The sequence below is a fragment of the Ovis aries genome, chromosome 5 (assembly GCF_016772045.2).
Source record: "Ovis aries strain OAR_USU_Benz2616 breed Rambouillet chromosome 5, ARS-UI_Ramb_v3.0, whole genome shotgun sequence".
NCBI lineage: Eukaryota > Metazoa > Chordata > Mammalia > Artiodactyla > Bovidae > Ovis > Ovis aries.
In genome coordinates this window covers 13,345,733-13,357,827 of record NC_056058.1, presented here as the reverse complement: position 1 = coordinate 13,357,827, position 12,095 = coordinate 13,345,733, and the positions used below count along the sequence as shown (strand labels likewise).

Sequence of the window (12,095 nt, the reverse complement as noted above, 5' to 3'; positions counted from 1 at the left end):
CAACTCTTTGTGGCCCCGGTGGACTGTGGCCCACCACGCTCCTCTGTCCGTGGGATTTTCTAGGCCGGAATCCTGGACTGGGCTGCTGCGCCCTCCTCCAGGGAGCTTGCTGACACAGGGACTGAACCTGTGTCTCTTATGTCTCCTGCATTGGCAGGCAGGTTCTTTTCCCCTAGTGCCAAGTGGGAAGCCTATATCTAAGTGAGTGCCACGGGCTCTGCCTTTGTTTATTCTACTCCCTCTACCAGAAATGCCTTTCCTTCTAGTCTCCTCATCCAACCTTTTTGGGCATTTGGGGGATCCTGTCTGCCCATCAGCCATTCCTCCTACTTCTGGTAACAGGAGGGAGGGAAGGACCACTCTTCCCTAATTCTCAGTCCATGCATTTTGGGGCAAGGAATAGCCTGGCAACAGTAAGGGATTGGCTACATGACTGGGCCTGACCAGTTAGAATAATAAATCACCCCCAACTTCAGAGATTGGCTCAAGAATGGACCTGTGACTCAAACCAGGGTAAAAGGAATTTGCTTCCTGTTGGGGTAGCTGAGTTGGGGAGGATGGAGCAATGGGGAAGTCACCCTGGTTGACACAATCAGGGAAGGGTTTGTTGAGAGGAAGGCCCCAGAGAGGCAAGAACAAACAAGACATGGAGACTTGACCTTATAGCTAGAGCTAAGCACCCAGATACAGCCATGCCTGAAGGCACCCTAAGGAATTTTCAGCTATAGGAACCAATGTATTCCCTCCTTTTTAAGTCTAAGTATAGTTGATTTACAATGTTGTGTTAATGTCTGCTGTACAGTAAAGTTATTCTGATATATTGTGGCTATTCAGTCACTCAGTCATGTCAGACTCTGTGATCTCATAGACGGCAGCTCGTCAGACTTCCCTGTACTTCACCATCTCCTGGAGTTTGCTCAAACTCATGTCCATTGACTCGGTGATGCCATCCAACCATCTCATCCTGTATCGTCCCCTTCTTCTCCTACCTTCAGTCTTTTCCAGCATCAGAGTCTTTTCCAATGAGTAGGTTCTTCGCATCAAGTGGCCAAAGTATTGGAGCTTCAGCTTCAGCACAATCTTTTCAATGAGTATTCAGGGTTGATTTCCTTTAGAATTTACTGGTTTGGATCTCCTTGCTGTCCAAAGGTCTCCAGAGTCTACTCCAATATCACAATTTGAAAGCGTCAGCTCTTCAGCACTCAGCCTTTTTTATGGTCCAAGTCACCTATCTGCACATGACTACTGGAAAAACCCTAGCTTTGATTATATGAACATTTGTTGGCAAAATGATGTCTCTGCTTTTTCACATACTGTCTAGTCTTGTCATAGCTTTCCTTCCAAGGAGTGTCATAATTTCATGGCTGCAGTCACCGTCCGGTACCCTCCCTTCCTTTTGCCTGTTCAACATGTGAACTCCTTTCCTGTATTTGGAGGTCTACCTTCCACCTCCAACTTTAGAAATTCCAAAGGCCAGATACTCACTTTCCCAGTATCCTTTGAACAAGAATGTGAGTATATGACCTGGACTCAGCCAGTCATAGCCTCACACCCAGGAATTTGACTCCTGGACAGGACTGTGGCTCCAAAATCCATTGTCTTCGATTCTGAAACAACCCTAGCTGGTTTGAGGCATTTGCAAGCAGGAACTCTACTTGATAAAACATCTATTAGACTAACAGTGAATGAAATAACCCATTATCTGGGGCTAGAAAAAACACTGATGTCACCCCTGCAGATTCTCAACCTCAGGATCTCCAACTTAAGACCATTTCTCTGAGGTTGGTTTAAATTCCATCTGTTTTCATCACTTAGATGATGGGGTTGTTTGTTACAGCAGCGTATAACCAGCATGTCATGACTGATACAATTATTCCCCCTCTTAGTTTGAAATAATTATAGATTTAAAATAAGTCACAAAAATAGTACAGAGATGTCCCTTGGATATTCTCCCCAACCTTCCTCAGTGATGGGCAACATCTACATCACTACTTTATTAAACCAGGAAATTGATCTTAGGACAGTACAATTATACACAGACTTAACTCTGATTTTATTAACCAATAAAAATGAACAACCTGTATCCTCTCTTTTTTCATATATAAGCCCCTTTTCATGTCCCTGTTATGATGTTTAATGACTTTTCAGTATCCTCCAGGTAAACCTTAGCAGGTATCACCAATGCCTCATTGTTGTGCCCTTTCATTTCCACCAAAAACACAGAAATGATACCTGTACATGTATTAATACCTTTGTATCCCTAATGATTTCCGTAAAAGAAATTCCTGAGGAAAGGGTCTAAACATATTTAGGTCATTTTGTCAAATTGCTTTTTAATTTTTTTGCCACGCTGAATGATGTGTGGGATCTTAGTTCCCTGACCAAGGATTGAACCCACGCCCCTGCTGTGGAAGCGTGGAGTCTTAACAAGTGGACTGTCAGGGAAGCTCCTCAAATTGTTTTTTAGAAAGCCACATCCAGGCACCTGTCATAGTCTGAGCACAAGTTGGAAAAGAATTTCCAGACACAAAGCGTTTCGGAAAAGAGAGAGTTTATGAAAAATAAAGAGCAGAGATAAGTGGGGGGACTGCTTATCTTTCAGGGCAATCTCCTGAAAGACCAGGAAGAGGTGAGACTTTTCATGGGTTAGGAGCCAATTTTGATAGCCTCAAGACAAAGAAAATTCCTGCTGGAAGAGTGTCATCAGGTGATTGGTTAGGGTGGGTATTTTTACCTCGTATGGGGTCAGTGAGCTCTCTGGGATCAGGGGGCTCTTGGCAGTGGTCACAATGGGTCTCAGTTGGTTCCGGAGAAGACCTTGGTTCTGGTGCCACATCAGTGGCCTTGGTACAAGGTTTCACACCTGTGACCTTGGTATGGACTCCACAGCCCAGACCGGGATATAAGGGGCCGTGTTTTTACCACCTTGCCAACATTCCGTTATCACTTAAAAATCTTTAATAATTTTCAAAGACCCTGATGCTGGGAAAGATTGAGGGCAGGAGGAGAAGGGGATGATAAGAGGATGAGATGGTTGGATGGCATCAGCAACTCAATGGACATGGGTTTGGGTGAACTCTGGGAGCTGGTGATGGACAGGGAGGCCTGGCATGCCACCGTTCATGGGGTTGCAAAGAGTTGGACACAACTGAGCTACTGAACTGAACTGAAGCCAAACAAAAGTAAAGATTTCATCATTGTTTTAATTTGCCTTTATTTGGTTTTAATTTGCCTTTAGTTGGTGGTTGAAATAGTTATTCTTTTTTTCATGTATGTGCGTGCACACTCAGTTGGTAGAAGTCTTTGAGACTCCAGGGACTGTAGCCCACTGTAGCTCAGGCACCTCTGTCCCTGGGACTTCCCAGGCAAGAATAATGGTTGTCATTTCCTCCTCCAGGTCATCTTCCCAACCCAGGGATCGAACCTGCATCTCCTGCATCTCCTGCCTTGCAGGCAGATTCTTTTACTGCTGAGCCACCAGGGAAGCTCTTTTCTCCCCCACATACACACATTCATATTTCTTTTTTGTCATTCTTCTGTGAGCCTTTTGAAGAAAAACAGCAAACAGAAAGCAAACAAGCTAGCATTTCTTTCTCATCCCCCTCCTGTTAGTTACTTATCAACAAGCTTTCACAGGTGTCTTGAGAATATGTTTTGGAAACAGACATTCCGAGGATTCTTGCAGGGAGGGCCTACATAATTCCTCCCCTAGATTGTCAACAAAAGGTGAGAAGGGGCAGGAAAGTGACATTTGAGATGAGGCTCAGAGGAAGGAGACTCGCCAGGTGAGATGTGACAGGAAGAGGGACACACGTGTGCAAACACCTGTAAGTGTGCAGTGTGAAATTTCAGCGTGGCTGAGGCTTAGGAAGGCTTGCCAAGCTCAGATGATCAGAGCCCTGTGTGCGCTCGGGAGTTGGGGTTTAGAAGTCTCTGGCCATGTGGGAAAAACTCCTGGTGGGAAGTGAGGGTGGGGAAGCAGGGAGGAGAGGACCACACTGGTGCAGACCAGAGATGGCAGTGGTGGTGGATCAGGTAGAGGCCAAGGGCGGAGAAGAGGTGGGTGGACTGAATACACTTTGAGAGGAAGATGCGCTGACCTGGGTACGGGCAGGATGGAGGAGGCTGAGGGAAAGGGATGAGAGTGACTTAGATTTCCTGGGGCCATTGGAGCCACCTAAGAGATGGGGACACAGCAGCAGAATCAGGTGGGAACGTAATGAGCTGGGCTTTGGGCACCTTGTCAGTATTAATGCTCCAGAAGATACAAATGGCCTCACTGAAGCAGAAATCTTGGCAACCATGACATAAACTAGAAACCAACTATTCTGGTGAATTAAGCATTGGTGAGGAATCAAGAAATGGGACACGTGGGGACTTCCTTTGGCAGTCCAGTGGCTTAGACTCCACGCTTCCAATGCAGGGAGCAAAGGTTCGTTCCTTGGTCAGGGAATTAAGAACCTGCATGCTGCATCCTGTGACCCCCCAAAACCCAACAAACTAAAAAAAAAAACCCTAAAAACTAAAAAATAAATAAACAGCCATAAAAGGACATGTGTCTAGAACCTCATGACTTGGAGAAGCTCCCAACTCCATCTTCTTGTCCCCTGCCTCCAGCTGTTCAAGATATAGTGTGTTTGGGGGTATATCCTGACAAATGTATTTCTCTAAATGTGTATGTGGCAGTGACATGGTCCAGAACAAATATATGCGATCCTGTGTATGTGCCCAGAAAAGGCATCTTGCTGGACATTTCATTATGCAGCTTGCTTTTCTAGCCTTAGCATTGTCCTAAAGATCTTTCCATGTTAGCTTTCCTTTTATTTTTGGCTGTGCTGGGTTTGTTCTTGCGAGAGGGCTTCTCTAGTTGAAGGGAGTGGGGGCTACTCTCTAGTTGCGATGCGGTGGCTTCTGTTGCTGCGGAGCATGGGGCTCTAGAATTCGAGCTCAGTAGTTAGGGTGCACGGGCTTAGTTGCCCCACATCATGTGGAATCTTCCTGGACCAGGGATCAAACCTATGTCCCTGCATTGGCAGGTAGATTCTTAACCACTTGACCACCAGCAAAGTCCTTTCCACGTCAGCTTAATTAGACCCATGTCATGTGAAAAATTGTTTTACCATGTTCCAGTTGCTATCACTGTGTAGAAAAACCATCATGGTACAGCTCAGTGGCTTGAAACAACATTCAGTTTATTCTCTCTCGTGGTTTCTTTGCGTCAGGAAAATGGGAAGGGCTCAGCCGGGTGTGGGTGCCCACAGCTGGGGGTTTGCCCCTCTTGTGGGCGTGGCATGGGCTTATTTGTGCTTTCTCACAACACGGCGGCTTCTAGGCATTTGGGCTGTTCCATGACAGATGAGGGCTTCAAGAGGGAGTATCCCAGCAAGCTGTGGTGCTTTGTATGACCCCTTCTTAGCAGGCACAGTGTCACTTCTACTGCATTCCACTGCTTATCAGAGTCCCAAGCCAAAGTCAAGGGAAAAAGAACTAGATTCCATGTCCTTTTTTCCCCCCAATACACTGTCTTGTTTAGTTCTCTTTAAATCCAATCACTCTCCTGCATCAGTTTTTTAAATTTAAGTATGCAGATAATACCACTTTAATGGCAGAAAGTGAAGAGCAACTAAAGAGCCTCTTGGTGAAGCTGAAAGAGGAGAGTGAAAAATCTGGCTTAAAGCTCAATATTCAAAAAATGAAGATCATGGCATCCAGTCCCATCACTTCATGGCAAATAGATGGGGAAAAGTGGAAACATGAGAGACTTTATTTTCTTGGGCTCCAAAATCACTGCAGCCATGAAATTAAAAGACTTGCTCCTTGGAAGAAAATCTATGACAGACCTAGACAGCGTATTAAAAGCAGAGATATCACTTTGCCAACAAAGGATCATAAAGTCAAAGCTACGGTTTTTCCAGTAGTCATGTATGGATGTGAGAGTTGGACCATAAAAGAAGGCTGAGCGCTTAAGAATTGATGCTCTCAAACTGTGGTGCTAGAGGACTCTTGAAAATCACTTGGACTGCAAGGAGATCAGTCAGTTCTAAAGGAAATCAACCTTATTCATTGGAAGATTGTTGTTGAACCTGAAGCTCCATCTGTTGCAGAGTCAACTCTTTGGAAAAGACCCTGATGCTGGGAAAGATTGAGGGCAAGAGGAGAAGGGGGCAACAGAGGATGAGGTGGTTGGATGGATGGCATCACTGACTCAATGGAAATAAGTTTGAGCAAACTCGGGGAGATAGTGAAGGACAGGGAAGCCTGGCGTGCTGCAGTCCACAGGGTCGCTAAGTGTCAGACATGACTTGGCACCTGAACAACAACGGTAGTTGACTTACAATGTTGTTTCAGTGTACAGCAAAGTGACTCGGTTATACATGCATGTTTATTATTCTTTTTCAGATTCTTTTCTTTTCTGACGAAACTGATTTATGGCTGTGCTTAGCCTTCTTTGCTGCTCACGGTCTTCCTCTGGCTTAAGTGAGCAGTGGCTCCTCTTCGCTGCACTGGGTGGGCTTCCCACTGCGGTGGCTTCCCATTACACAGGCTTCCGTAACTGCGGCTCACAGGCATAGCTGCCTTGCAGCATGCGGAATCCTCCCGGACCAGGGGTCAAACCTGCCCATTGCATTGGTAGGTGGATTCCAATCCACTGTGCCACCAGGGAAGCCCCTCGACTCCAGGCCTTGATGACGCAGTTACCAGGTTCCAGAAGTGCGTGTGGGGAGGGAGATGATGTGACCATCTGTCACGTGATGCTCCTTTTTTTCCTGACTGCCTTTTCCCCCAGTCCTGGCTGTGCCAGGGCACCCCAGGGACTCCCATCATGCCCTGACCATCTGGCATTCCAATCTAAAGAACTTGCTTCTCTGTCTTGTTGGGGCCTGCCTGCCTGCTCCACTGAGGACACAAGACCTGTGTTCCATTCCTCAGTTCACCCTTTCCAGAGGCTATGTTACACTGCCAGACCCAGGGCCTTTCCTCCAGATTCAGAGGTCCCAGTCTCCAGGGGTTCACGCCTGGGCCCCACAAACCTGGGCCCAAATCTGTGTGGCCTTCGACAAGTGCCTCAACCTCTCTGAGCTTCACTTGTGTCCTCCGTGAAACAGGAAGGAAGGCCCCCACCCCACAGGATTGTTGGGATCAATGGGGGAGGAAGGCACTGGCCAGCAGGACACAGATAGAAGGGAAAGGACTGTCTGGATAGAAGCGTGCTCAAAACACAGGCCAGTGGGGGTTGCAGGAGGGCAGTTAGCAGCTGTCACCAGGAGCGACAGGAGTTCAGGTTGGTGGAGGTCCCTGGTTCATGGCCAGCGTCCACACGAGGGCCAGCCAGGCTGGTTCCAGGACCTCAAGTCAAGGTCAGTGTGGGACAGCTCTCGCCCTTACCACAGCCCACTTGTCCCTGGGCCACCATCACCCTTCGCTTTGCAAGTGAGGACGTTCAGCTCAACTAGTTCCTCTTGATTCCCTTCATTTTTTTTCCTCTGAAAAATTATTTTTCATTGTCACCCTAGAAAAAACAAAAATGCCCAAAGAAAAACAGAAACCTCCATGAGGTTTTTGGGTTATCTCTTAGTAGGCTCAGAGGTGCAGCGAGCTGCCCAAAGCCACACAGCCTGAACACGGCAGGGCCAGAATTGAAACCCATGACCACCCAACTTGGGAGGAAGGTGAACAAAGCTTGACAACCACCAGGTCTAGGACTGGCCACACAGCCTTGGGCAAGTCCTTCTCTTCTCCATGCCTGTTTACTCATCTGAAGACTGGTGCTAACCAATGCAAAGTAGGCAGTGAGCAAGTAAGTGGTGTGCCCACAGTTTTAGCAGGGCACATAGGCACCGGATAGGCTGCATCTCTTAGCTTCCTGTGCAGCTAGAGCTGTGGCCATTTGGCTATATTGCAGCACATAAGAAAGTGAAGTGTTGGTTTCCAGAGAGGATTTCTAAAGAATGGGTAGGCCTTTCTCCTTCCTTTTGTCTCCTCGTTGACGGCTGGGATGTGAGATGGATAGATGGAGCACTAGCAGCCATCTTGTGTCATGAGGTGATGCTGAAAGTAACAAGATAGAAGCTGTTCTCCAACACTGAGACACCAACTCCAGACTTTGACATGAGAAAGGCATGGCATGAGCTCACGGCCAACAAGTCAACATTATTCTGAATTTTTCTGCCATCCATTCCCCAACAAACTGTAATTAGACACATCGACGTTGTTTAGTCACTAAGTCATGTCCGACTCTTTTGCAACCCCATGGACTGTACCCACCAGGTTCCTCTGTCCGTGGGATTCTCCAGGCAAGAATACTGGAGTGGGTTGCCATTTTCCTTCTCCAGGGGAACTTCCTGACCCAGGGATCAAACCCAAGTCTCCTGCATTGGTAGGTGGATTCTCAACCAGTGGGCCACCAGGGAAGCCCATCAGATATGTATTTTCTCCTGTTCAAATTCCACGTATACTTCTCCCATCCGCCCTCGTCCCTCACCAAGGGACTCTTTTTTAACACTGGCCTCAGTCTGAATACTATGAAATCAAGGGTTTGTGAGTTGATTTTCTGTAAACATTAAAACAAACCTAAATCTATTAAAATGAAGTCAATGTCATTCACACACAAAAATGTGTACTTTGTTTTTCTTTTTTTGGCTCTGCCATATGGCATGTGGCTTCCCAGGTAAAGATGCAGGTTCTATCCCTGGGTTGGGAAGATCCCCTGGAGGAAGAAATAGCAACCCGCTCCAGTATTCTTGCCTGGAAACTTTCATGGACAGGGGAACCTGAGTCCACAGGGTCACAAAAAGTCAGACACAACTGAGCGACTAAGCACACACACACACGTGGCATGTGGGATCTTCGTTCCCCTACCAGGGATCGAACCCATGCCTCCTACATTGAAAACTCTGAGTCTTAACCACTGAACAGCCATGGAATCGCCCCCTGCAAAAGCAGCCTTTCAAAACGACACGTGAGTATCTTGGCAAATGCATTCCCAAGAGGCAACCACGAAAGTGGCGAGTTGTCAAAAACAACCCACTTCAGGGTTCTGCAGATTAAAGGCATTAAACAAATTAAGATGTACTCAAGAATAATTACTAAATGGGAAGGTAAGAACAGCGGGAGATTACGGTTTTTTGGCTTCCCAGCTCCTACTGGCCAGGACAAGCCGTGAACATCACTGTGGGAGGGAGCTGACTTGGAGCCAAGTAACACCTCAGGCCACTGGGTGAACTGGGTACAGTGGAGATCTGAGTGGAGTGTATGGGGAAGGCCAAGGTCTCCTCACTGAGGTTGAGAACGTGGTGGCAACAGATTGGTAACCTAGTCAGGAGAGATGATCTCTCTCATGTCAAAGTCTGGAGTTGGTGCCTCGGTGTTGGAGAACAGCCTCTATGTTGTTCCTTTAATATTTGCCGCCCCTATGCACAGCATCACCTCATGGCCCAATATGGCTGCTCGTGTACCATCTACCCAGTCAGGAGGTCGAATGAAATAGCTGGCCCCACATATCCTGAGGGTCTGAAAAGGCGCATGTATGCATCACGCCGCATGAGAGCCGGAGACACCCCATCAACCCACAAATGCAGGCCACCTGCCCCGCAGGAGGCCATGTGCACATGCTGAGAAAATGCAAGAGGGACGGGCGAGAAGCAAAGGTAGGTCTGGCTTGCAAACTGGCCCGAGCACAGGCCCCAGGCTTGGGCCTCACTGACTCAGGGGTTTGAGCACAACCTCCAAGCCAGTGTTGGCTGGCCCCAAAGCTAGACCGAACCAGGGGTGACTCCCAGAGGGAGTCAGCCTAAAAATAATGAAAAGCAGAAACTCGAAAATTTAGCAGAGACATCAACAGCTGCGCATCGTGGGGGAGAGCGACCCTACAGAGTCGGCTCAGCACTTTCTATTATTTAAAAAATGTCCATTTCTTAAAATCATTTATTTATTTGGCTGTGTTGGATCTTGGCTGAGGCATGTGGACCTTTTGTTGTGGCACATGGATTCCCTAGCTGGGGTGTGTGGGCTTAGTTGTTCTGTGGTACGTGGGATCTTAGTTCCCTGGCCAGGGATCGAACCCACATCCCCCTGGATTGCAAGGCAGATTCTTAACCACTGGACTGCCAGCCAGGGAAGTCCCCAAAGATGTCCATTTCTGAGAAAGTCTCCTGGTGGTCCAGTGGCTAGGACACTGCTCTTTTACTACCAGGGGTGCAGGTTCAATCCCTGGTCGGGGAGCTGGGGTCCCACAGGCCACAGGGCACATCCAAAAAAAAAGCCTGTTTTTGAAAAAAAAAAAAAGAAAGAAAAGGCAGCATGACATATGAAGAAAGAGCTAAGTGTGAGCCACCCTGAGGAAAAAAAAGTAAGTTGACAGAAATGTTCTCTGAGGGAGCCCAGATGTTGCACCCACAGCAGCCTGTATAAGCATTCATAAAACTAAACAATGTTTGAAGAATTAATGGCAAATATGATGATAGTGACTCATGAACATAAAATCTTAAGGGAGACACAAGAACTACAGAAGAGGACCTAAAGTAAGCTCTGGACTTGGAAGCTCTCGCTTATCACCTGGTTCCCACAACGCCCTGGCTTCCCATGTCAGGACTTAGACTGCTAACAGGCACCTCCTGTTGACCTGTCTTCCTGACCCCACCATGGCGGCAAAGGGGCAGGGACTGATCAGTGCTCTCTGCATGACATGGTGGGCTTAAACGAATGAGGGGAATGGTGGTGGTAAGAGACCCAGAGCGAGCCCAGGCTGCTAGTCAAGATGGTGTGACATCCGCGCAAGGCTTCCCTTTGCTTGGGCCTCAGTGTCCTCCCCTGGGAGACGGGCCCCCTGGGACCTGGCGCCAGGAGGACAGGGCCGCAGACACAGTGAGGCCCCACCCAAGGCCCCAGGGCCTTGCACCGCTCGGGCGGGTGGCTGCAGACACTCACCCCATGCCAGGGGCCGGGAATGCACCCAGCAGAAGCCAAGACGTTTGTTGGAGGTTTAATTTATTACTGCTTGACATCCAGTGACACTGACATGCCCTCGCCGGGCCTGCAGACCCCAGCCCCGGCGAGTCTGACCTGTCCGATAAAATACAGTACAAGGAGTGGACGGCTACACGCATGCATCCACAGCTTTAAACTACAGTGATTCCAAACTGCGGCTGCAACAGTACTGCCAGGGAGAGGGAAGAAAGACAGGTGTCGTGTGTTCCCCAATTCATAATTCGTTTTTTTTCTCCTTTTTTCTCGTTTTAAACAGTTAATGCTGTTACAAACGCTATTGATGCCAGGACAGGGCCAGACACAGACAGTCCTACATCTTCTCTGCCGTATAAATATGGAAGATTTTCGTTTATACAGTTTTTATCCCAAGTCTGAAACTACATCTGCTGCTACCCGTTACTGCTAAGGGCTAACACCGTCTCGGCTCTGGAACGAGGGGCTCGGGGTCGAGACTCTGGAATGTCGGGACTCAGTCTTCCTCGCTGCCACTTCCTGAGCGGTCCTGGGAGGGGGACAGGAGGAGAGAGTGAGAGTCAGCCTGGCCCTTGGGAGCACCCAGACAGCATGTGGGATCTTAGTCCCCTGAGCAGGGATTGAACCTGTGCCCCTCTGCAGTGGAAGTGCAGAGTTTTAACCACTAGACCACCAGGGAAGTCCCCGACCTTTGCTTTAAATATACTTAATCACCAGTGCAGGCAGAACTGCCTTGTCCACTCTGAGGTTGGGGGTGGGGTGGGGTGACCTTTGCCCTCAGTCCCTGCAGCTAAGGTCACACCCAAATGTCATTTTCTCCCAAGGACTGGTCCCTGCACCCTCACATCGACTCCTTCTTGGTTCCTGGGAAGCAGGTTGGGCCTTCTCGGCTCTGTCCCATTGCTGTCTGTGCCCCTGACCTGTAGGGGGATTTTTGTTTGTTTTTGTGGCTGAGCCTCGAGGTCTGTGGTATTTGTTTCCTGACCAGGTATTAAACCCAAGCCCTCAGCCGTGAAAATGCTGAGTCTTAACCACTGGATCACCAGGGAATTCCCCTGACCTGAGCTTTAAAACCACCTTGGCTATTCCTGACCACGTACAATCTCTGCTCCTCTGTGTAAACATTTTCAACACCT

The 12,095-nt window shown here is 48.2% G+C and overlaps 1 protein-coding gene across 5 annotated transcripts in view; it reads right to left on the bottom strand.

The window, feature by feature from the left end:
• Nucleotides 1-10,969: 10,969 nt before the first annotated feature.
• SMARCA4 (SWI/SNF related, matrix associated, actin dependent regulator of chromatin, subfamily a, member 4) overlaps nt 10,970-12,095 on the bottom strand; it is a 90,020-nt gene continuing 88,894 nt past the window's right edge. For all 5 annotated transcript variants that reach the window (XM_027969664.2, XM_027969665.2, XM_027969667.2 and 2 more), the window contains one exon: nt 10,970-11,488. In XM_027969664.2, the coding sequence (XP_027825465.1) occupies nt 11,456-11,488 (33 nt within the window). In that variant the 3' untranslated portion in view covers nt 10,970-11,455. The remainder of the gene's footprint in view (nt 11,489-12,095) is intronic.